We start from the raw sequence: 26,597 nt of genomic DNA, 5'->3' as shown, positions 1-26,597 counted from the left end.
TGAGATCATGACCTGAGCCGAAGGCAGTGGCTTAACCCACTGAGCCACCCAGGCGCCCCTATGTATTTATTTTTGAAAGAGAAAGAGAGAGAATGAGTGCGTGTGCAGAGCCAGAAGGAGAGGGAGAGAGAGTCTCAAGCAGACTCCCCAGTGGGTGTGGAGCCAAATGACACAGGGCTCAATCTCATGACCCTGAGATTATGCCCTGAGCTGAAATCAAGACTAGGAAACATAACCAACTGAGTCACCCAGATGCCTCCCCATTCATTTATTAAGCACATAAAATTTTAGCAAATAATATATCATAGAACCTTTACCTGAAGTAGAAAAAGTCACTCGGTTTCTGAATTTTATAGCTTTGTAGTGAAAAAAGAATCACACACTCCCTAAAAACCTACCTACACTGGAAAAGGAAAAAAAAAAAAAAAAAAAGGATAACCTAAATTTGCATACTCTTTTCTCCTTCTAGATGTATTAAATCATTTCATACTTTGGCAAGAAGTGTATGAAAGTTATTGACAACAGCTTTAAACTATTAGCAATAACTGTCCAAAGACTGAGTCTAGTACCTACCATTTTTATTTGAATTTGAAAAATACCTTCGTTCCACAGATTTAGCAATGCTTCTCAAGATCCTTCTGACTAATGAAAAAAACCACTGTGCCCAGTACTGAAAGTTACCTGAATAACATATAATCATTATGAATAAAAATTAATCAGAATGAAAAATCATAAATTGAATTAAACCACACTGGAAACTATTCTGGAGCAGATCCATGATCAGAGCACCAGTACAGCTGAGTCCAGCCCTTGATATAGTCCAAGACAGTGCCTATAAACATCATGCATAGGAAGGTCAGTCCCAGCAGCTAGACCTGTGATATACTAACACGGGTAGGGCAATATTGGGGAAAGCCTCAAGGAACTCTTGTGTTAAGAAAATCCCAGAACCGATCACAGAAGGTGAAATAAAGCATCTGGAAGCTATTCAGATCAGTTCTCTGATCCCAAACCTCCTGTCTCTCCATCTTCAGCATTCTCTATATCCAACAGAGCCATCTTTTTCTGGCATAGGTCAATCAGACAGTAGGAAAGTGTCAGTGAGCAGAAAGCAGCCTTAAGTAAGTCCTGGGCACCAAAAAAAATGGGGCTTAATCCATTTGCCATCCTGCAACTCACACTACGAATTTGTCCTCACATAGTACCTTTCCTTCTGATTACCACTCTATGGGCAAAAAAGAGTTAATTCTCAAAATCTCCAGTAAATTAGATATAATTATTCCTTTTTTGGCTATGAGGAAACTGATCTCCAAAAGAGCTAGTAAGTGACTTAATCCAGAACTTGCTCTACACAGGCAATGAGAACACCTGTCCCTCGATCCACTGACATTTCATGCCAGCAAACACCCCATCAGATGACCTGTCTTCAACAATGGCAACAATTTGCACAAGACACATTCACTGGGATGTGTGACACTTTCAAGACAGAAGGTTACAAACATAATTTGTATCATTAAGTAACCAGTTCCTTAAGATGGATATCAAACTCAGTCTCCCTTGGATTCTATCCCAAGTGCAATCCAGGCCATGTTTACTGACTCACAACATGGCCAAGGATTTCTCTCAAGGCTTTTCCAAAATGATATAAGGTATATAAGGGTGAAAGAGGCTAGACAAGCTCATCTTAGAAGTACATCTAGTCCCTTCTCTGGTTCTCGCCACTTAGATTTGCTGACATCTAACACTTAGGTAACTGTGAATTGAGATCATTATCATATTACTAACTTAGTCTTTCGGGCCTTAGATTCACAATTTAATCATCTGCATTGCTTCTTTCTTTTATATCATGCCCTATATATAATCCATCACAAATGTCTACACTAACATTTCTTAGATTCCTTCCCCTTCCAGAACAGTTCCAAAGCAGGTCCTACCAACACTACCATAAAAACATATTGGTGAGACTTTTCACCTCTTGTCCCCAATTACCTGTCATTATACACAAGAACCTACTGTGGCAAATACCACTATATACCATAGATTCATTTAACACAGTTCTTTCTAGTTCCCTTGACTGTGCCCAGAAACAACACTCCTTTCATTGGATGACTCTGGGATGAAAAACAACTGGCATCTTTTGCAGTCAGCTTACTAATTCTTGCCAATGTAACAGTAAGTAGGGGGTGTAGTGTGCATGTGTGTGTGTGTGTGTGTGTGTGTGTGTACCACACATATGCCACATTTGTGCAATAAGTGAGGCAGGAAGAGACAGCATGAATAAGTGGATGCCTGACGAATGCATTCACTTCAGTTCAACACTGGTCTGTTATGACGACTGAGTCTGGAGCTCTGATGGTAAACACAACCGTCCCTGTTCTCAAGAACTTTATAAATCACATGGATGAAACATCCAGTAGTAACAGCAGGAAATATTCATGGAGCACTAAGGGTCCCAAATGCTGAGCTGAGAACTGCTGTGGGTCATCTTGGCATCCTGACAACTATGTGAGGAAGATAAAATCATTAAATCCTTCACTTTAAAATGAAAAAAGAAAAAAGAGAGAGAGAGAGACTCAGAGAGCCTGTCCTAGATCACACAGCTGGACAATCAGCAGAACCTAGACAGAGGTTTATTTGACAAAATCCACTCTCTTGACTACTTTTCACTCCTGACCCTTTGGACTCATTCTTCACTGCCCTGACCGAAAAACCTTATCTTTAAGGCTCTCGCAGACTGTGGTTTGTTTTAAGGCACAATCCACAGCAATCAAGAAAACGGACTCTGGTGGCATAACAGTATTTGTCTGATGAAGGTTTATTCCGACGAAGATGCTCCACTACTGTTCTGAATTAATTCTGAATCATGTACAGGATCTTGGAAATGAGAAGCAAGACAAAGAAAAGACTGTAAAGAGGAGGAGGCTTATAGGGAGGTAACACCTGCAATGCTGCCACTCAAATGCTAAAACATATTGAAACATCTACCGTCAGGGTTTTGACAGCTGGTGATCCAATAATATCTGAAGAAGGAGATAGTTAGCCCCACCATGACTATTTGTTACATTTATTTAAAACACACACACACACACACACACACACATCACACCACATCACAATACTACTGTTTTACTCTATTTCGACTAGTCTATTTGGAGTTTTCTGTAGGTTTATGGCTCCTGATTTTTGAAGGCACTGAAATATCGTTTGCTTCAGTATAAGTCTTTCAGCACTTCTCATTATGCTGCCTGTGCAGAAATCATGGCAATATTAATTTAGTCCAATATGACAGAAGCTGCCTCTGCTTAATCCAACACCAGCTAATTCCTAAGACTATCACACACCACACACACCAGGGAGTGTGCACCCAAAAAGAATAATGCAGATCCAGAGGAAAACATATGAGAGTTAAAACAACAACAACACTATTTTCAGGGAAAGCTTACTAATTAGAAGGGTGCATGAAATACTTTGAAACTATATTAACCTTTTCTTTCAGGGTCATGCACTGAACATGCACTTGTTATTTTGCTAATGTGACATTTTCAAGTCCAGAGTTTTACAACAGGGCCAATAATTACACTGGTTATTATCAGTAGCCTGTCGTTTCCATCTTGATCACTTGAGACTTACTTTATGCCTGTTCAGCTCATCTTCTCAACTGGTTTTGTCAGTTCCTATGTCAGTCCTTACGAGGCAATGCCTCATATTTCATTTTTATCTTTCCGTATTACCTGATATGGCACTAGGCGTACAACACAAAGACCTCTAGAACTAATGGAAGATGAAACAGAATCAAATAAACTTGTGCATCATTTAATCCAAAGCCTGGGAAAGAATGCTTTTAAGCCTTCTTGATACCAACCTTTCTGATGAACAATTGGATTTAGACCTTTGGTTTAAAAATTCAAAGCCACTGACATTTCCTGCAGCCTTTCCCATCAGGGCTGGGTGGTAAAAACATGGCAACTAGAACTCCCACCCTCTCCTCCTCCCCAAAATTTGTCTGGAAACCCCACCCCTGCAGTGTCCCTTCCTTATTATCAATAGTCCAGTCTCTAGTCACAGCATTTCAAGAGCCATGTTTTTGGTCCAGAATCAAGGCCCAGTTAGTACATAGGGAACACAAACCACCTACCAGTGAGGAATTTGCTAGCTTTTTCAGAGCTTTGTCTTAGACTTCTTTTTTTTTTTTTTTTTTTTTTTTTTTTTTTTTTTTAAAGATTTTATTTATTTATTTGTCAGAGAGAGAGAGGGAGAGAGAGCAAGCACAGGCAGACAGAATGGCAGGCAGAGGCAGAGGGAGAAGCAGGCTCCCTGATGAGCAAGGAGCCCGATGTGGGACTCGATCCCAGGACGCCGGGATCATGACCTGAGCCGAAGGCAGCTGCTTAACCAACTGAGCCACCCAGGCGTCCCTTTGTCTTAGACTTCTAAATGCCCAATAATTCCGAGAGACCAGCTCTCCCACAGAGGGGCCTCAAACTGAGACAGTATAATTCCCTGGGTAGCTGAGATGCCAAGGTAAGTGTAATGTGTCACAAAGGCCAGCTTCAATTTCATCTTAAAATGATCATTAAAATTTTAAATTCAGCATTCCAGACAGACAATAGCTACACAGGGAGGCTCCTCTCAGTTTGCAGAAGAGCCATTAAGTTCGCTCCTATTGCTAAGCAACAGTTGTTAAAATCAAACTGCTCTCAGCTCTCAAACAGCTGAAAAATCAGTCTATTCAATTCAGAGCACTATAGGTGAAGGGAGAAGAGAAAGACTGTTTTAGAGATCTTGAAATATAAGGTAGATTTAAGCTACATGTTAATTTTAGATACAGTCCCCAACTTCAAAATATTTGGTAGGGAATATGCCCAGGGTGCTCTGTCCCACACGAAAGAGTCCAGACATGTCTCTCTTTCCAAAATGTAACTATGCTCCTAAAACTCCACTTGATTATGAATAATTTGGCTAAAGATTTATTGGCTACCATGATACTACCAGTAGTAGTTATCTATCGTTGCACAACAAATTACCCAACAACTTAGAGACTCCAAACATATTTCCAGTCATGTAGCTTCTTCAGGACAAGGTTTTGGAAGTTGGTCAGCAGGGTGACTCTGGCGCATGGTTTCTCATGATGTTGCACCCAGAGGCCCAATAGGGTTACAGTCATCTGAAGGCTCGACTAGAGCTGGAAAATCCATATCTGAGCTTACCCATGAGTCTGTTGGCCAGAGGCCTACTTTCTAGTTTCTTCTTAGCCTCATGGCCCTCTCCTCATGACACGGAAGCTTGTTTCCCCCAGAACAAGTGATCCGAGAGACTGACCAAGACAGAGGCCAGTGCGCCTTTTGATGACTTAGGTGCCAAAGTCATACACGATCACTTTTGCTCAATTTTATTTGTTAAAATCAAGTTACTAATTGCTACCCATACAAAAAGAAAAGGAAATCAATCTCCACCTCTTTAAGAGGTGAAATGAAAGCATTTGGAGGCATATTTTTAAAATCACCAGACCATTCAAGAGAAACGTTAATGTCTTTCTCCAAACAAAATGACAGCATTGCAGAAACTCAAAGAATGATGTTCCAGCCCCATACTACATACACCAGTGGGAGGTTTGGACTGGTAATAGTTCCTGCACATCCTCTGTTCATTAGCTAGGTGACAGTATTCAAAGCTGTCACTTACGGGGCACCTGGGTGGCTCAGTGGGTTAAAGCCTCTGGCCTTCGGCTCAGGTCATGATCGCAGGGTCCTGGGATCGAGCCCCACATCGGGCTCTCTGCTAGGCAGGGAGCCTGCTTCCCTTCCTCTCTCTCTGCCTACTTGTGATCTCTCTCTCTCTCTCTAATAAATAAAATCTTTAAAAAAAAAAAAAAAAAAGCTGTCACTTACTACCGATGTGACCTTAGAGAATTTGTTTAACTCTCTGTATCCAATTTCCTCTAATGGCAAGAGAATATAATACTAGTAACTATTTCATATCTCAGTCAACATATGTAAAGTTCAGAACAGTGCTTGGTATATAGTATACCCTATAGAATTATATAACCTTATTGTTGTTGCTATTGTCATGTTGATAATAAGGGCAACCACTCAATTTGTCCATGGAAATACCCAACGGGGCAGCATAAGATAGGGGTTTACAAGATGTGGGTGTCACTTCGGGAGATCCTCTGCAAAAGCCATCCACAATTATGATGTATTCACAATCAATAAAACAGGCTAATTACATGCTGTCAGGTTGCCTCTTCAGGTCTTCCCAGCACTTGTGAGGCCACAGGTTACAAATGCTGGTAAGACAAGCAACCTGAACCAGACGTAGTTGGCTCCATAAAGTTAAGGACACATGGAGGACCTGTATACTCAGGGGATATTTCTGGCAGATGAAAAGCCCATTCCTCATTTACCATACACTTTAGAAGCTTTAAGATTCAGTTCACCTGTGCTGACTTACATCACTGTGCAAAAGCAGTTCATTTCCTTTAAAATTTTTAAAATTAATTTATTTATTTGAGAGAGAGAGAGACTGGGGAGGGACAGAGGGAGACAATCTCCAAGCAGATTCCCCACTGAGCATGGACCCCCCCCCACCCCCACCACAGGGCTTGATCCCACAACCCTGAGATCATGACCTGACCTGAAATCAAGAATCAGCCACTTAACCGACTGAGCCACCTACATGCCCCAAAAGCAGTACATTGCTACAGATTACTTCTACTACCACACTCAATCTTTGATAAACTACTTTGAGAAATGTTGCAACTAAAAGCTTAGCTCATCCTGTTTAATGCATGGAGCTGAGGCAATGTTACATAAACACAACAGTATCACCGAGTATTTCTCCCAGTAGAAAATTCACTGAGAAATTTCATTTTTCATTACATATTCTTGGGGCTATTTACTACCCTTAACTTTACAGAGTAATGATATCCAGTTTTTTGTAGTGTTGACATGCCTATTATTGCTTATTTGCCTTACTGCATTTATTCTAAAAGTTCAAAAACCCAAAAAGTCTAGGAAACTGTAAAGTTTTTTAGTCTTATATGAGGATGATTGTTTTTTTGAGAATTATTTTTGTTTTATGATCATGGAGTCATCATTAGTGAAATTAGTTCTGACTCATCAGAGCTTATGTTCGTTCACTGTTGAAAATACAGCATGTTAGGATTTTACAATATGTAGTCTTTTCAGAGAAGCAGGAGTCCCAGGATGATTTTTTTCCTCTCTCTTTTTAAAATATTTTATTTATTTATTTATTTGAGAGAGAGAGAGAAAGAGAGAGAGGGCATGTGCAGGGGGAGAAGCATCGGAAAAGGGAGAAAGAGACTCTCCACTGAGCAGGGAGCCAGAGATGGGGCTTGATCCCAGGAACCTAAAATCAGCTAAGCTGAAGGCAGCTGCTTAACTGACTGAGCCACCCAGGCAACCCCCCATTTTCCTCCTCTTTCTAATTAGTCTCCTCCAGCCTAAGATTTTTCACCTTCAAAATAAACGAGATTGTTTTCTATTACCATCTTTCTCACCATGGAAAAGTTCTGCAGAACCAGGATATAATCCTGGAAATGCACTGAAGGGCATAACCTGAGCATTACGAGACTATCAGACTCCTGACAAGGCTGCGAGATGCAGGGCTGGCTTCATGTGTGCAGCCTGTATTACACTGTGTCCCAAGCTTAGAAGGGCCCACATTTGACTTAATGCTCAACTGTCACTGTCTTGAAATTCTTTGAAATTTTTTAAATAAGGGGACCCGCAATTTCTTACTGCCCTGGGCTCTACAAAGAATGCAGCCAGTCCTGGCACTGGGACATACCTCCTTGAAATACTGCAGAACTCCAAGAGATGAGAACATGCCAAGGAAAAAAGACAGCAGGACACAGGGAAGGGGGAGAGAAGGGGTATTGCACGGAAAATTAAAAGATGGTGAGAGCCCCAAATGAGAAACATTACATGCAGCCAGCACTTTAACCTTGGACTTCTCAACACTGTTGCTAGTTTGGGTTAGATAGACAGCCTCTTTCCTTTGATGTCCTGATTACCAGGCAATAGGACACTGGGAAATAAGAGAATTAAACTGAGAAAGTGAGCACAGTCTTTCCAAGGATGGCTGATAGTGGAGCAGTGATTCTTAGCCTTATCTCTATTATCACACAATTCACATTGTAGCACATTTCCATCAGTAACATCTCTCTGTTTTGGAACACTTCCCTTTGGGAGGAAGCTGATCAGAAACCTCAGGGGGATAACCGCATTTTGAAGAAGTCCCTGACTGTTCTCATTCCGCCCCATCCAAATCCCAGTGAGAATCACTGCAATGATGATATATCTACACAGTATTAACTTTCTGAGTTTGAAACAGAAAATCAATCTGTGATTCCTGCCTGAAGTTACAGTTTTACCTTGTAAAACAGACATTGGAAAAAGCCCACATTCTGTGCCTTTCTTACAAGTTCACTCAATAAATAGATAAGCTACTTAAACAGAGCTGAGTGTTCTCACAAATCCTGAAAGAGACTGTAGACAGCAGGGTATATGTGACATTAACTTAATTCATGGTAACCAATATCCTACTGAAAATTTAATCCAATTCTCAATACAGAGAAAAATGCTTCCTCGGACCAAATCATATCATTGCTGTACTCAAGGCCCTCGTTTCTGCAGCCCGGTGAAAGAAATCACAGATCCTCAATACCAACTGCTAGCCAAGTAAGAATCTGCCCACGGATGACTGATTTCACCAGGGCTCATCCCCCTGGGGTCACCAGCTGCTGTACCCATCAGGTGAATGCCAAGTGGACCTATTGGTGGGAAGACTAGGGAGGAAATGGGTGTTGCAGACAAAAACAGCATCAAGCTTCAGTAACGATGTTAAGTAATTCCAGTTTCCCAAGATCTTGTTCTTTCTGAAGTTGATGTCGGATTAGAGGTACCATCGGGGCAAAGAGAGCAGGCACTTGTTGGTGGACAGATCTGAGTGAGCCTCATTCCCAGTAAGTGCAAGAACCAGGGCCAGGCCTTTCACCACTCTGGCTCTCATGCTTCCTTCAGAGTCTATGGTCCCTGCTACTACCTCCACAGTGAAGGGGTGATGACGAGGCAGCCTCCAGATCTTTCAGAAAAGACTACCCAGTGAAAGTAAAAGGGGTTAAGTGGAGGAGAAGAGACGGACGTCCTGTAGAACTGCTTGGCTGAAAGAAAACAGGCTAAAAGAAAACCTTGGCTGAAAGGAAACAGTCAGGGGGAGGGCACTGCGGCGATCAGGAGTCCACTGCTAGGATGTAAGCCCGTCTCCAGAAATCTCATCTGTATCAACCTGAACTCCAAATGTAAGTGACTGCAGGACATGTGAGGTCACACACTGGCGGTTCACAGCCAAATGTGGTCCTCAGAAGTATTTTGTTTGACCTGGATGGTATTTTTTAAGGGGTATGGATTCATTGCTAGCATTTGAAGCCAGATTTCACATAAATATCCAGCTTTCTGGCTTTCCTTTTAAAAAGAAAAGAAAGAAAGGAGACAGGTCTGACGGCCCTCATCTGTAATCCCTCGTGATAAAATCAGGAGGAGCTGAGTAGCACCTGCCCCCTTTACACACGGCATCAGCTCTCCAGCCCGTCCTTCAGTTACCTGTCTGGCCCTAAAATGGAGGAGACTGAAAGGCAATCAAGCAGCAATTAAGCAATATGAGTAAATCAAAGATATGAACAGACACAATCAACTACATTGTACCTTTGCCGAGGAGAGACAGTAATAGAGGAGAAGGGTCTCCTGGAGAGGGTGGCACAAAGAAAGTGAACTTGGCAATGCAACATGGTCAGGAGAGAGGGGGCCCAGGCCAGCTGGAACAAGGCTCTGGGTCTGCTTGAAAGCATATGCAAGACATCTGATGAGCAGAAGAGGTGTTCCATGTGACCTAGCTTACTGCGGCTCTCCTTCCCAGGAAAAGAATGCAGTGACCACCGGACATGAACATTTTAGTGGCTTTGCAGGCTGGTACAATTAAAGATGTAACTTCTCAGTTCCAAAATTCTTATTCCAGGCAGAGAGAGAGAGAGAGAGAGAGAGAGTGTGTGTTTAAAAATAAGACTTGGGGAATAAATGAATGAATGAATGACTTGGAATCACTGTTAATTTAAATTTGATTTACCAAAGCTCTTAATTTTTCTTTAATAATGGTGATAATAATGTTTTACTTAAAAATATAAATTAGACATATTCTATACCCAAAACTTTCTATCTTTGGTGAAATAATGAAAAAAAATGTTTTTTATACTTTGGAAAAAAAAAATAATGGAAAATATGTCCCAAACTAGGATACCTCCAGCTGGGGGGGGGGGGGGGGGGGGGCTAACAAACAGAAAAAAAACTGTCATTTATATTTAGGAATAAATGCAACAAAACAATTTTAAGACTTATATGCTGAGAAATGAAGAACACTGCTGAGAAGAGCACACATCTAAATACATGAAAAGACATTCCACATTCAGAGATTGAAAGAACAAATATTATTTTTTAAAAGATTTTATTTATTTGACAGACAGAGATCACAAGTAGGCAGAGAGGCAGGCAGAGAGAGAGGGAGGAGGAAGCAGGCTCCCCACCGAGCAGAAAGCCCGATGCAGGGCTCGAACTCAGGACCCTGAGATCATGACCTGAGCCGAAGGCAGAGGCTTAACCCACTGAGCCACCCAGGTGCCCCGAAAGAGCAAATATTATTAAGATTGACAATTCTCCCCAAACTGACCTAGAGAATCAAAAGAATCACTATAAAAATTTCAAGGGAGACTTCCAGCTTCAGCTCTTGATGTGTAAAGAACTTAGAAGCTGACATATTTGTCTTTATAACAGGTAAAAGGTGGACAAACTGAAAATCAATGACTTGGACACATCACAAAATTGAGGTTGCAGGACAAACGGCCAGCCTCAAATCTGGAGGGACACAGCTGATATCTGCTTATCAGGAGCAGAAGTTGCTGGAGCCAGGAAGGGGCAGCAACACCAAATGGTCATTTTGACCAAATGCTAGAGGCTGCGTGTGCACCAGCGTTAGCGTGGGCACTGCTGAGGACTGTCTTCTTAGGGGGTCCCCACACTACTTCGGGCTCTTGCAGGGAAGGGGGAAGAGCACCATTGTGAAATACACTCAGAGCCTTCTCCATAAGAAGGTCTACTCTCCAGGGAAAAGGACTGTCTAAGCCTTACCAAGCTAGGGGAAGAGCATCTCTCCCACTCCTGCCTTATCTAAGGAGAAAATAATGTAGTCCAGACAGGTCAGGGGAGATAAACTGGGAATGCTGCAGCCAGAGAAGGAACAAACAAAACCTCCTCCAGAGTCCAGCAGTTCCCCAGCATGCCTCCCCACTAGAATCTCCTGGGGAACTTAAAAAAATCCTGATGCCCACGTTGTACCCAGAGCAGTCAAGTCAGAATCTCTGGGGATGGGACCAGTGACCAGGTACCAGGTACCAGGGTTTTAAAAAACTGGCCCAAGCCAAATTCACACCAAGTTCAGATCTATTACTGATTTCACAGCCTTGAGTGGTTTGACAGAAAAGAGAACAGATTATGAATTACCTACTTTACAAGGACCAAGTAATTACCAGTAAAGAACTCACTATTTCTCTTAGCAACTGCGACTGTGCCATGAGCTTTCCCTTAAGTACATTCAACCATTCCTCATTTTGTTAATTTACCTTGTCTTGCATTGAAAGGTAAAACATACCATCTGTTCACAGATGATCAAGAGTGGCTTGTAGTACCTCCATTGCCATGATTTCTAGTCTCATAAAAATAACCCACCTCACTCTTCCATATTTCACTTTAGATCATTTCATAAAGTCTATAATTAACCCTAGAGCTTCAGGTGCGTAGTAAGCACCACGATGTGCCCTGATATGTGTACTCCCTGGTTGTGCACTTCTATTCATACCACAGCTGTGTCCAACCTGCACCTGCAGATTCCCTGCATCAGCAACCCTCAGAAATGCGCACATTTTAAATTCTACTTTGGTGCAGAGCTTCTATATTTGAGCAGATGCTTAAAAATACACTGCCACTGGCGCAGTGACACTCAAGACCTTGCAAATTGTCCTTTATCTCGGTCTTGTATAGAGTTAAAGCCTCACTACAGGAAAGAGCACTTGATTGACTGATGATGGTCCCACCCACTCCCCCACTCCCACCAACAAAATTTCCTACAGCTGCTGCAATTCCAAGAATGATCTGGACTGGACTCATAAGCTTATTTAACAGGAAGCCAATGACACTCAAGCTTCAGGGCCTCTCAGTTCTGCCGAAGCCCTGGGAGGTATCCTGAGGGTTTGTATTTGTGATTTTTGTATTCTTTTCCTTGAGACAACTGTGTAAGTGTTAGGCCTCCAAATTCTGGATCCTACGGTAAGTGGGCCCAATGTAACTTGGCTGCCAGTCAGAAGGCAGGCACTAAATAAACTGGTGAATCTTCATACTGTGAAGTTAACAAGGATTGCTTCAGGGTTGCAATCATACCCACAGAATTAGGCTTTCCTTCATCTACAATGAAGCCTCCAACAGAGGCAAGGGGAACATGATACAGAAGGACAGACTTGCCTATCTTTGGAAAGGGCTGGGCTCTAGGTCCTAAAAGAAAGCAGTCCCGGAAAACCCAGGCTTTTCTAGTGTGTGTGGAAATTAGACAGGCCCAGACCCCGGGGAGTGGATCCCCAGGCCACCTTCCACAAATAAAATCAGCTTTCTCCGCCTTCAGGGCCAAGCAGGGGCAACCTGTATGGGGTCTTTACAAAGAAAACTGTCCACTTTCTTGCTAAATTTGAAATTCCTTTTAATAAAGTAGCAATAATTAACGAAAAATGGCTTAACATGCAAATGCCTGGAGTGAATATTTGAAAACATACTCATTAATTGACAGGTCTAACCCAGAGCTGCCAGACTCCTGTGTATTTGGGTGGGAGTAGGCAAGTGGGAGGGGATTAAAGCAGGATAGAACCTGGAGACAAAAAAGCCTGAAACATGGAAGCCCAATCTGCACAGCATGTGGCCTAACCAGCACCCCCTTGCTTCTTGCCGGGGCAGAGACATGGCAGAGCTGCTCTGCCAGGTGGGCCCACATCACAGCCCTACAAGCAGACGGGAGGCCTGCAAAGGCTGATGTAAGTGTGAGGTGTTCACTTGCTTCCACAACCTTCCCTCCTGCTTGCCTTGGCAACTCCCTAGGTTCTGAGGTGAATCTGGGTCAGTGATTCCTGGTTCAGAAAATGGATACAGAATCTGGTGTGGGAGTTAGCCACTATCTAGCCCTCTCTTACCTTGAACACTTTTCTGTTGGGAGCTAGCCCTTCCCAGGGGAGGTCCTACTCTCCCTGGCTAGCCAGTAATTCCGAATCATCTTCTGTACACTTCCCTGTTTCTGCCCCCAAGTCCACCTTCCCCAGCCACCTGTGTACTCAGCTCTTAGGTCCAGTTCTCCAGGAATCCTCTGTGGGGGGCCAGCTCCACAGAGTGGCTGAGCCCCAGGAATATACTGGCCCTCACTCCAAAAGAAACCCCCTCTCTTACCACCACTAGCCACTGCAACTGACCCATGTGCAACCCGCCGCCCTTACAGCAGGGCCACAGACACTGCCACACCCAACCCCTTCTAATGTGGAATCATGTGGCACCAGACCACATTCCAGGCAACACCAGCAGCACGGTTGTAAAGAAGCAGCGTGCTTGCTCAGGATGGGGTAACCCTGCCCCTCGCCACACTGGTTACGGGCAATCACCATCCACCCCTCCTCAGCTAGCTCACTGAAGGGAGCCTTCCTCCTAAAGCTACTTAAGTAGCAGGGAAGACGTCAAAAGCGAGGCAGCCAAAATGGCAGTGTTCCAATGGTGTGGAAGACTTGGCTGTTTTGGTCACTTTGTCTTCTGGCCCATTTTGCATGCACCAGCCAAAGCCAGATACCATTCTCTAAAGCTCCTCGGAACTTTGCTGCAATCCCAGATGAAAAAGAAGCATCCTTCCCCTCCCCAGCCTCCAGCAAATGCAGAAATAGGCTCATGGAGAATTAACATTTAAAAACTCTTTTCCCTCATGAACCATATTTAAATGATAAAACCTATGAGGAAGCTCTGCACCTTACCTTTTCCAGAAACTAGCTTATGACAAAAAACTGAGGAGAGGGTCTCAACAAATCACACTTGGTAACCAATCCTGCTGAGAGCATAGTGAAGACACCGTCATTTCACCACAGAGATGTTCATTATTATGGATGGGGTTGACAACAGAAGTCAATGGGGTTGATAAGACATCAATGCTATTACCATTATAGGCTGTTTTCTGTTATGTTGATGGGAATTTGGGGGAGAAGGTTTTGAGAATAGTTAGAGCAAAAAAACACCCCAATTTTCCTGACCATGTCCAATGCAGCATGTATGGCAAAATACTGGAGGTAGAATGTGGTTAATCTGAGAAGATTTCCATTCAGATAAAAATAGATTTACTGTGGTAGTTCAGGTTCATTCTAGAACATGTCTCTTTATTCCTACTTCAATTTAGAAAGAATTCAAACAGATAGTACTTACTAGTTACTATTGTTGAATACAGATTCATAGGCTTTGGAAATGGACTCTTTTGTGGTAGGTCAACAATGGCTACTAAACAAAATACACCCTCACTCATGGTTCTACAAAGCGTGATGATCAGAACCCATGGGGTTAGTTTAGGTGAAGACAATCACAGCAAGAAGGCTGCTTAAACCATACACAGATTTGTTAACCAAGAGTCCCTCCATCCTCCTTCCCCCACAGGCTTTCCCCATCATTACCTTACATATGCTTTTACCATTGTACTCAATTATAAAGGAAACACTTGTTCCTGATAATCTGGCTAAAAAGGTTAGAGAACTCCACAAAGCAGCATGGGAGAAATATGACATCCTTCTGTGACACAGAAGTTCTTGAAAGTACCACACACACAACACCCAGTGTAAGACTTACCTGAAGGCACTTACTTAAAAGACAGTCTATCGGTAAAGGGGAGTGGGAGATCCAGGCTTCTGCTTATGAAATGAATAAGTCAGGGGGAATAAAAGGCAAAGCATAGGGATATACTCAACAATATGGTAGCTACATCTGTGGTGAGCACAGCGTAACGTACAGAGATACTGAATCAGTAGGCTGCACACCTGAAACTAGTGTAAAATTGGGTGTCAACTATACTCAAATAACAACATTTAAAATAAGTTAGTACATAAATAAATAATAAATGAATGAAAGACCGTCCAACACACTGACTTAGAATGGAAGTCGGGAGTCTGCCTCCTTAGCCAGCTGCGCAGTGTCTCCCCAATCCCGGCAGGCGAGCGCCGCTGACCTCGTGTGCATTCCTGTCAGTCTGGACGTGGCAGCTCCACTCTACTCACCTGGTGGACTTCCGTGGCCTGCAGCTGCCGTGGCAATTGCAAAAGCAGACGCCGGCGAAACAGAGCAGAGGGAGCTGTCGGCCGTCTGTCCTGGTTATGTAAAAGAATTGAAATGGCACGGTGAGGCAGATGGGTAATATTCTGTCATGAAAATTCTCATTTTCATTCCTGCACTGGATGAAGGGTTGGGCCAGACGCCCTGTATTGTACTTGTTAACAGAAAAATAACAAGATTTTACATCAGTAATTGCACTCTAGGTGTATACCCAAAGGAACTGAAAATAGAGCCACGGAAAAACCAATACATGAATATCCCTGGCAGCATTATTCACAACAATTGAAAAAGTACAAACCACCCGAATGTCCATCAGTCGTGGGATGGATAAACCAGATGTGGTATATCGACACAAGGGAGTACTATTTAGCCACAAAAAGGAATGAAGGACCGATACCTACTACAACATGAATGACCTGTGAAAACACGATACTTCACGAGAGAAGTCAATCACAGAAAAGCATGTATTGTATGAGTGAGTCTTGCATATGAAATGTCTGGGAGAGGTCAATTCCCAGAGACAGAAAGTAGAATGGTGGTTTCCAGAGGCTGGGGGGAGATGGGAATAGGGGGTGATTGCTAATGGGCAGAGGGTTTCTTTTTGGGGTAATAAAGGTGCTCTGGAGTGAGAGGCTGCCCCATCTTGTGACTATATAAAAGCCACTGGCCTGTACACTTGAGAAAGGTGAACTCTGTGATATCTGATTCATAGCTCAATATAAAAAATTTTTTTAAAAATTTCCTACATCAAAAAGAATTTTCCTACGTCATATTACCAACAGAATTTTCTGCATAAAACACCTCTAAAGTGCGGATGGATTCTAAACTCAAAAGGATGTTCTGAGCACCCTTTTGCAGCCCCTTTCCCTCCTCAGACATTTAACACACAGCATCTGATAATGCTGATTATCAGCAACCTCGTTTTTTCCTCATTCAGGCTTCTGGTGAAAATAACTCACTGTGATTCTGACCTGAAGGGTTTTTATTAGTTTGCCCCTAAAGTGATATAGTCATGCTTAAAATAAATAAATATGAGGCAAGGCAAAGAGCTGCTTAATATACCCAAGTAGAAAGCACGGAAAAGCTCTACCCTCTCCTTTAGCAGTAGCCTTTAAATATTTGTGGCATAAGGTGGCAAGTAGAAGAACAGGCAAAATTTCAACTAAACAGCAAGAAAATGTGTGACACTGTCCCCATTTGGATCCTCCGTTTTACCACAGATTTTAGCTTTCTTCCCATGTTCTTATGTCTCTGGGGTGTAGTCACATCAGAGAAGAAACAAAGGACTTAATTCACAAACAGGATGAGGATTTCCAAATAATGCTTATATAAATTTAAAAATGTTACATATGAATATAAATATATAAGGAAAGACTATAAAGCAGAGAACTAATAATAGTGACCAAGTGAACAGTATTTATTTCTTGCCTTTGTAGAGTTTCACTTTCATGGGCTTTGGCCCAAAACTGTTCCAGGTTACCATGAACTCAACAGGGAGTCTGCCCCATGTGGCAACAGTTAAGGAAGTCGGCAAAACTGGACTGATCAAAGCTCCAAGAGTGAGAGATCTAGCTAACCCCACAGTAGACCTATAACAAGCCAGGGGAGTCCCGCTAGCCATTTTCATTTACCAGAACCACCCCCACGTCACGGGGATCCATGATTATCAGGAGACTGAAACTGGTCCACACTCCAAGGGCTGATATGCATCTAGGTGAGCCTTCTATTTTTTTTCTTTTTCTTTTTTCTTTTTTTAATTAACATATACCGTATTCTTTGTTTTAGGGGTACATGTTTGTGATTCATCAGTCTTACACAATTCACAGCACTCACCATAGCACATACCTTCTCCAATGGTCACCACCCAGCCCTCCCCGAAGCCATCTCCAGCAACCCTCAGTTGTTTCCTAAGATTAAGAGTCTCTATGGTTTGTCTCCCTCTCTGGTTTCATTTTGTTTCATTCATCCTAGGAATGCATCCATTTCTTCCAGATTGTCTAATTTGCTGGCAAATAGTTGCTCATAATATGTTCTTGTAATTGCTTGTATTTATTTGGTATTGGTTGTGATCTTTCCTCTTTCATTCATGATTTTATTAATTTGGGTCCTTTCCTTTTTCTTTTTGATAACTCTGCCAGGGGTTTATCAATCTTATTAATTCTTTCAGTGAACCAGCTCCTAGTTTTGTTGATCTGTTCTACTGTTCTTTTGGTTTCTATTTCATGGATTTCTGCTCTGATCTTTATTATTTCTCTTCTCCTGCTGGGTTTAGGCTTTCTTTGCTGTTCTTTCTCCAGCTCCTTTAGGTATAGGGTTAGGCTCTGTATTTGAGACCTTTCTCGTTTCTTGAGAAAGGCTTGTATTGCTATATACTTTCCTCTCAGGATTACCTTTGCTGTGTCAGAAAGATTTTAAACAGTTGTGTTTTCATTTTCATTTGTTTCTGTGAATTTTTCAAATTCTTCTTTAATTTCCTGGTTGATCCATGCATTCTTTAGTAGGATGCTCTTTAGTCTCCAGATATTTGAGTTCTTTCCAAATTTCCTCTTGTGGCTGAGTTCTAGTTTCAAAGCACTGTGGTCTGAAAATATGCAGGGAATAATCCCAATCTTTTGGTACCCAATGATTTGTGACCCAGGATGTGATCTATTCTGGAGAATGTTTCATGTGCACTAGAGGAGAATGTGTATTCTGTTGCTTTGGGATGAAATATATCTGAATATATCTGTGATGTCCATCTGGTCCAGTGTGTCATTTAAGTCCTTTATTTCTTTATCTTTGCTTAGATGATCGGTCCATTTCAGTGAGGGGGTTACTAAAGTCCCCTATTATTACTGCATTATTGTCAATGTGTTTCTTTGATTTTGTTATTAATTGGTTTATACAACTGGCTGCTCCCAGATCAGGGGCATAGATATTTAAAATTGTTAGATCTTATTGTTGGACAGACCCTTTAAGTACAATATAGGGTCCTTCCTCTTCTCTTATTACAGTCTTTGGTTTAAAAATCTACAATTTGTCTGATATAAGGATTGCCACTCCAGCTTCCTTTTGATGTTCATTAGCATGGTAAATGGTTTTCCACCCCCTCACTCTAAATCTGGAGGTATCCTTGGGTCTAAAATGAGTCTCTGGCAGACAGTATATTGATGGGTCTTGCTTTTTTTTTTTTTTTTTTTTTTTTTTTTTTTTTTTTTTTTTTTTTTTTAATCCATTCTGATACCCTGTGTCTTTTGATTGGGGTATTTAGCCCATTTATATTCAGGGTAACTATTGAAAGATATGAATTTACTGTCATTGTATTGCCTGTAAGGTGACTGTTACTGTATATTGTCTCTGCTCCTTTCTGGTCTATGTTATTTTTAGGCTCTTTCATTGCTTATTAGAGGACCCCTTTCAATATTTCCTGTAAGGCTGGTTTGGTGTTTGCAAAATCTTTAATTTTTGTTTGTCCTGGAAGCTTTATCTCTCCTTCTATTTTCAGTGACAGCCTGGCTGTCCATAGTATAATAGATAATAATATAACAGTATAATATAATATATATAATATATGTATATCATATATATATATATAATATTATAACAGTATAATAATACTGGCTGACTATAGTATTCTTGGCTGCATATTTTTCTCATTTAGTGCCAGTCCCTTCTGGACTGCCAGGTCTCTGTGGATAGGTCTGCTGCCAATCTAATATTTCTACCAATCTAATATTTCTACTGTTATAGGTTACAGACCTCTTGTCCCAAACTGCTTTCAGGATTTTCTCTTTGTCTCTGAGACTTGTAAGTTTTACTATTAGATGACAGAGTGTGGACCTATTTTTTTTGGTTTTGAGGGGCATTCTCTGTGCCTCCTGGATTTTGATGCCTATTTCCTTCCCCAAATTAGGGAAGTTCTCTGCTATAATTTGCTCCAGTATACCTTCTGCTCCCCTCTCTCTTTCTTCTTCTTCTGGGATCTCAATTACTCTAATATTGTTTCATCTTATGGTATCACTTATCTCTCAATTTCTCCCCTCGTGATCCAGTAGTTATCTCTCTTTTTCTCAGCTTCTTTATTCTCCATCATTTGGTCTTCTATATCACTAATTCTCTCTTTTGCCTCATTTATCCTAGCAGTTAGTTTCCATTTTTTATTGTACCTCATTAATAGCTGTTTTGATTTCAACTTGGCTGGATTTTAGTTCTTTTATTCCTCAAGAAAGGGATTTTTCTAGTATCTTCTATTCTTTTTTCAAGCCCAGCTAGTATCTTTATAATTGTCGTTCTGAACTGTGGTTCTGACATCTTACTCATGTCCATATTGATTAGGTCTCTGGCTGTTAGTACTGCCTCTTGTTCTTTTTTATTTTTTGAGGTGAGTTTTTCCATTTTGTCATTTTGTCCAGAGAAGAACAGATCAATGAGAGAACAAAGTGCTAAAAGGGTAACAATGACCCCAGAAAAATATACACTAAACAAATCAAAAGAGACCCAAAACTGGGGGGAAAGAAAAGAAAATAAATAAGTAAAATGAAAAGGAAAAAAGAATCTGATCAGGCTGGTGAACAGAACACAGCCACACACTAGATTTTGGGTGTATTTTGGTCTGTTAGAAGAAATGGTCTCCCAAAATTTTAAAGAAAGAAAAACTTTTCTATATATACACAAAAATAAGGGTAAATACGATGAAGGGTGACTGTAAAAATGAAAATTAAAAAAGATTTTTGAAAAGCAATTGATAAAACAAGAAGTTGGTTGAAAAAAGGAAGAAAAAGTTTTAAAAAATTAAAAAGGAGAGAATGTGATCAGGCGGGAGACTATAACAAAGTCATACACTAGATTTAGGGTATATTTTAGTCTGTTAGAAGAAACTTTATCTCGAAATTTTAAAGAAAGAAAAATAAATGTATATACAAAAATAAGGTTAAACACAATGAGGGAAAAGAATATGACTATGAAAATGATAATTTAGTACAATTTCAAAAAAGGAATTGATAAGAGTAAGATGTTGGTTAAAATAGGAAAGAAGAAAATTTTTTTAAAAAATGGGAAAAGAAGAAAATTTTAAAAATTAACTTCAAAAACCTAAAGAATCATGGGGAAATAGCCATGAATTCCATGTACTGTATTCCCCTAGCACCTATGTTTTACAGTTCTCATTGATCAGTAAACTTGGTCTTGGCTGGATGTTCTTGCTGATCTTCTGGGGGAGGGGCCTGTTGCAGTGATTCTCAAATGTCTTTGCCTGAGGTGGAACTGCACTGCCCTTGCCAGGGGCCAGTCTAAGTAATCTGCTCGGTTCCCTCTTGGGATTTTTGTTCCCTGAAAGCTTTCCATAAGCTTTGGAGGAGGAGAATGAAAATGGCGGCCCCTCAATCTCTGGCCCCCGAGGAACTGAGAGCTCGGGGCCCCACTCCTCAGTGCGCCCTCAGAGAAAAGCAGTAAATCCCTCCTCTTTCCCTGGTCTCCAGCCGCACTCTGTGCTCACCCAGACTGTGATCAAGCGTTTCTATTTCTGGCACACGACCCTCTTTGGAGTCTCTAAACCCAGCAGATTCCTGTGCTGCACTCCCATGCCACTGTTCCCAGGGGAGGAAGGTGAGTCTCCCCAGATCTGTCACTTATGGGGTCCCTGCTCAAAGTGTGGTCTGACTGTGCCTTGGATCACAGTTTAAGGTAACTCTGAGCTAAGAGCCCCCTCCTTGGCTCCGTCTCTGCAGCCAGCTTCTGATCTCTGATATCTGGGAGCTCTGCTGCACTCTGGCACCCGCGGTCTTTCTGTGACCCCAAGGGACCTGAGACCACCCTGTGCCCAAGAGAGCTCCACCCCTGCTTAGCCTCTGGAGTGACGTCCCTCAGTGGTGCAGACTTCTAGAAGTTCTGATTTTGTGCTCTGGTGCTATACTGCTTGCCAGAGCTGGCTGACAGAGGCTCCCTCGCTGCCGGGATCTATCTTCTCAAATATCACTTCAGATTCACTTCTCTGCACGTCCTACCTTCCAGAAAGTGGTTGCTTTTCTGTTTATATAATTGCTGCTCTTCTTTTCTTAGATCTCCTGTTGAGTTTGTAGGTATTCAGAATGGTTGGTAACTATCTAGTTGAATTCCTGGGACCACATGAAATTTAGGTCTCCTACTCCTTCATCATCATGTTCCTCCCAGTCCCCAGTGAGTACTCTGAAAACAGCCTGACCCAGGTTAGCTTCTCTTGGAGCTGACTGCAAGACAACAACTTCTACCACTTGGCCAACGCTACAAATGAACGGCCATGTGGAGCCTTTTGCCAAACTGTTCTACTTAAAGCAGGTTTATGAAAGTCTAAAAATCTTTACATTTTACTTGGATTACTTGGGGGAGTTTGGTTTCATAACTGAATAGTTTTCTCTTATAGCTTAAAATAACTTGAGGAGAAAAAAATGAAACAATTCAAAACCAACTGTTGTGTTTTTGTTTTTCATTAGTAAAGAAGAATATAAGGATTAACAACACATCTGTTTAATTTGTTTTTAAATATTTCTAGGGTTTAAAAAATGTTTAAAGTTTATAATTCATAATGGAAAATCATCTGAATGCATACCCTAATGGCAAACCACTGTAAAAATGTTTCAAAAAACAACTGTTATTTGATTTTTTTATTTGAACAATGGGAAGATAAAAGATTTCTACCTTTCACTCTGATGGTTTTTCCTCCAATTAGAGCACCTTTCGTATGTTCTATAACAAATTATGGGTTATGCTTTATAAGTTCCCTAACTATAGAAAATACATCGGTTTTTTGCCACATGAGCAATAATAATTCTTCAAACAGCCATCCTTTAAGAACAAGCTTCTTGATTCCTGTTACTCCACAGAGTGCTGTGCAGTGATGGGGCAAGATCAGTATTAGTTACATTAATGACATATTCTCTAATCATTTATTTCTCCACTACTTGACAGTCACATTGTTTCCTTCCAACTAATTTTTGTAACTGAGATTAAAAAATATTTGGGGAGTGCAATAGGCAAAAGAAAGATTCAGAAGCTAGAAACTACCTTTTGCGTTTATATTTTCGCATCTCCTGAGCTTACCTACAGGCTGACGATAGCGGAGGTGCTGAGGAGTGGAGGGTGATCGGCAAGGTGAAAGGTCCATGCTGTCTGCCACTGGGGAACTTTCCACTCCTGCTCGGTCCACAGGTGCAGACTCTAGGACGGCTGCTTGGAAACATCAGGAATTTTAACAACCAGGCCATGAATTCAAGAAGTTCTTGTCAGTAGTATACACAGAAACACAAAGGCCTATTATGGATAACCAACTTCCAAACTAGTCTACATTTTTAAAGGGCTTTAATATGAAATCAAGTCATTCCTCCTAGCAGAGTGCTAATGTCACTAAATCTCAGTGCAGTGTCTTCTTTATCCCTGTCTCGCTGACCCTGCTGAGCCTGGCTAACTGTACCCACTCCTTTCTGCCCAACACAACAGCAGATGTTCAAAAGAACAGGGGATGTGCTATGGGTTCCCTACCCGCCAGAAGAGTAGGGCAAGAAGGACACTCCCAGATTATAAATCAGACTGGGATCAAAATTGGGACTTCACTAATTCTTAAGCCAACTGAAGTTTGAATCTCTATCAGTGTACCCACCCCACCCCCCCAAACAAGCAGCTCTGGGAACTCCTAAGGGTCTAGAGCTGCCCTGTCCAACATGGTAGCATTAGCCAAATGTGACTAGATAAATTTAAATGAAAACTAATTAAAGTTAAATTACTATTTCAGTTCCTTACTTGCACTAGCCATATTTCAAGTGCTCAGTACCAAATGTGGCTGGTGGTTACAGTACAGGATGGGAGAGACAGAGAGCATTTCCATCCTCCCAGAGAGTTCTGTTGGACAGCCCTGATCTAAAGCTACAGATCAGCAGGAGGCAAGTGGAAATTTTTAGAATGAACCATGGGGAAAGCTTGAGATTGTCTGAGCCTTTTCACTGCAGCTAAGGTCGCATGAATAAAAGACACATCACTCTAGGGTCACCTTAGGCTACTACTGACGACGTTTCTGTACCGCTCGTGCTGGCTTATTAACCAGCTAAAACTACAACCCTGCGTACATTCTTTCACGGAAAAAAAACAACCAAAAATTCATACATTTCCACCAATCCTCTTGTATTTCTTTTTTCCTTGTGCTTTTCATTAACTCGTAACAACTCTGTCTCCTCTACTAACTTTCCATGACCCCTGTCCGCAGGACTGCTCTCAGCCCTGCTCCCTTTGTCATTCCATTCAAAATTTCACTCAATAAATCCTTCCAAAAATACCTAATGACTTCTTGCATGTGATTTACTTCCTTGCAAATAGGGCCACAGCCATGATCCGGCTCTTCTGCAACACAAAGGGGCCAGGGAAGGGAACTGGTTAGGCTCTTTCCCTGAATGATATAATTACAGTTAAAGCTGGCAGTGATGCAGGATACAGACAAAAAATTCATGCTTAGCTGTTAGTTTTATTATTTTCTAAATAACTCCCTCAGAATTCTGTAATGGAAGGCATCTGCTCTGCAACAGCAAGCAGAATATCAAATACATGTGTCCTTGGGCTGATTCAACCATTCAATCCTCTGAGGCAAATGAAAAAATCATTTCATCAGCAATTACACTGAACCCGAAAAACTTCCCAGTGAGAGAGATGGTCAGGCCTTGAATATCTCCTGAAAGAACAGGAAAGCAAAGAATAACACTGTAAGCAAACAGAGGCAGCTACAGAGAGAAGAAACCCTGCCAGCAGGGTGGGGGACAAGTAGCATTTCCTTCTGGCATGTTCGCTTTCAATCAAGCTCCATGCAAACAGCTTTGCTTTCAGGACGAGTAGGCAGATGTGGGCTCAAAACAAATGCTAAAATTGGGAGCACTTTCAGCCCACAGGCAGGCAATTTTCAAGCTAAGAACATAGAAACAGACACCGGTGATGCAGGCAATGCCGCAACACTTAGGCTGGCTTGCACAGCAGGGACCCGTGTGGTGAGAGACCCCAGTACAGGCAGAGGCCCTGTGCCTTCCCTTGCTTGCCTGCCACTGGCTGGATTTTTGTGGAGAGCCCACCATTGGGTGGAATACGGAAGTGAGCTGGGCTAAGATTTGCACTTCCAAGGAAAATCCAGGGTGGAAGAAGGTGGGGCCTGCCTGCTAGGAAGAAATGAGGGCTTAATGAATAAGACAAGCCTGGGGCAGATAGGGGAGGCAAGGGAGACTGGATGGGGTCAGGGAATAAAGGGTCTTCCTTTTCCCTCCAAGTTCATCTTTTTGCTCACTCGGAGAGATAGCTCCTGTTTCTCTTCTTCCTCTTTATGTCATTTGAAGTTTTCTTGCCAGGAAATATTGCAAGTCTGGCATTAGCAGTGCAGTGACCATAAAACGGGACAAAGGTGACTAGCATTTTTCACATGGTGTGCCCTGAAACTGTCTAGCAGGTCAGCAGTGAGAGAGACCTATGGCCTCAGTAGGGGAGGAAGCCGGTATTATGTAATGAGGTTGTACAGAGTTGTATCCTGAAGTGAAAAGCCAAAAATGTATATACTGTTGGCATAGAATTCTTATTCAAGTTTGCCAACTGTTTTAAGTGTTAACATTATGCAAAGCACATGCAAACATCTTTCAAATTAAAGACAGATCAGTGTCTCCCTTTCCTTTGCCAATTAGAATTTTCAAGACTAGACAACAGAGTTAACACAGCAGCACTCTTGGCTCCTACAGACATCATGTATATACACACACACACAGAGAACCTGTCAGACTGATGCTGAAGTAAAGTGCTTTATCCATGACTTTCTTAGGCCTATTCATGACCAGTATTACCCATTTACCAATGCAAAATACAAGAAAAATCTATGATTCCTGTTTCACCTCTTCAGAAAAATGCCACAGAGCTCCCCAGTCTCCAGTGTTAATTCTGAGCTTTCTACTCACAGCATTTCCTTTATGGGAATTCATAGGATAAATTGTTCTCAAATCCCAATAGGAAGAAAAGATACGCCTGTACACCAATATCTTAGGTTTCATATGAATCACAGAATTGATTATTTTTGGAACCCAAACCAGGGCGACTCTAGGAACTACAGAAGACCACACAGTGTTGTGTTCACTGTTCACTAACCATACCCTTGGCCTCATACAGTTTTTCTCCATTACCTGATTTCCTTATTCATTTTATTTTTAATCAAGCTGTTCCATGTTCCTGTTTGAACAACCATCTTAACTACTTGTTAGGAACAAATAGAAACAGGATGGCAAGTAAATACACTAAGAGTAATCAGAAAACAGCTACAGAAAGGGAAAAGAAATAAAGATGTAAAGGGGATGGAAAACCATCTATCATGCTAATGCACATCAAAAGAAAGCCAGAGCACCCATATTTATATCAAACTAGATTTTAAATCAAAGATTGTAACAAGAGATGAAGAAGGGCATTATCATAATTAAGGGGTCTGTCCATCAAAAAGACAATTGTAAATATTTATGCCCCCAACTTGGGAACACCTAAATATATGAATCAATGAATAACAAATATAAAGAAACACATTGATAACAGTACAATAATAGTAGGGGATTTTAACACCCTACCTATAGCAATGAATAGATAATCTCAGCAGAAGATCAACAAGGTAACAATGGCTTTGAATGACACACTGGACCAGATGGACTTAAGAGATATAGTCAGAGCATTTCATCCTAAATCAGCAGAATAGACATTCTTTTTGAGTGCACCTGGGACATTCTCCAAAATAGATCACACACTGGGTCACAAATCAGCCCTCAACACATCCAAAAAAATTGAGATCGTAGCATGCATATTTTCAACCACAACACTGAAACTTGAAGTCAACTACAAGAAAAAAATTTGGAAAGACCACAAATACATGGAGGTTAAAGAACATCCTAGTAAAGAATAAATGGGGTAACCAGGACATTAAAGAAGAAATGAAAAAAGTACATGGAAGCAAATGAAAATAAAAACATAACAGTCCCAAACCTTGGAGATACAGCAAATGCAGTCCTAAGAAGGGAAGTAAAATGCAATACAGACCTACCTTAAAAAGCTAGAAAAGTCTTAAATACACAACCTAACTTTACCCCAGAAGGAGCTAGAAAAAGAACAGCAAATAAAACATAAAGCCAGCAGAAGAAG

The 26,597-nt window shown here is 41.5% G+C and overlaps 1 protein-coding gene across 2 annotated transcripts in view; it reads right to left on the bottom strand.

Moving 5' to 3' along the window:
• LOC111148374 (Ras protein specific guanine nucleotide releasing factor 2) overlaps positions 1-26,597 on the bottom strand; it is a 250,627-nt gene that overhangs the window by 76,030 nt on the left and 148,000 nt on the right. For both annotated transcript variants that reach the window (XM_022504878.1, XM_022504879.1), the window contains exons 16-17: positions 22,509-22,634; positions 15,401-15,490 (exon numbers count right to left, since the gene is read on the bottom strand). In XM_022504878.1, the coding sequence (XP_022360586.1) occupies positions 15,401-15,490; positions 22,509-22,634 (216 nt within the window). The remainder of the gene's footprint in view (positions 1-15,400; positions 15,491-22,508; positions 22,635-26,597) is intronic.

This window comes from Enhydra lutris, unplaced genomic scaffold, assembly GCF_002288905.1.
Source record: "Enhydra lutris kenyoni isolate GAN:26980312 unplaced genomic scaffold, ASM228890v2 scaffoldscaffold19, whole genome shotgun sequence".
NCBI classification, from domain to species: Eukaryota; Metazoa; Chordata; class Mammalia; order Carnivora; family Mustelidae; genus Enhydra; species Enhydra lutris.
Note: the sequence above shows the minus strand (reverse complement) of the source record. Positions and strands in the feature narration are given on the sequence as shown.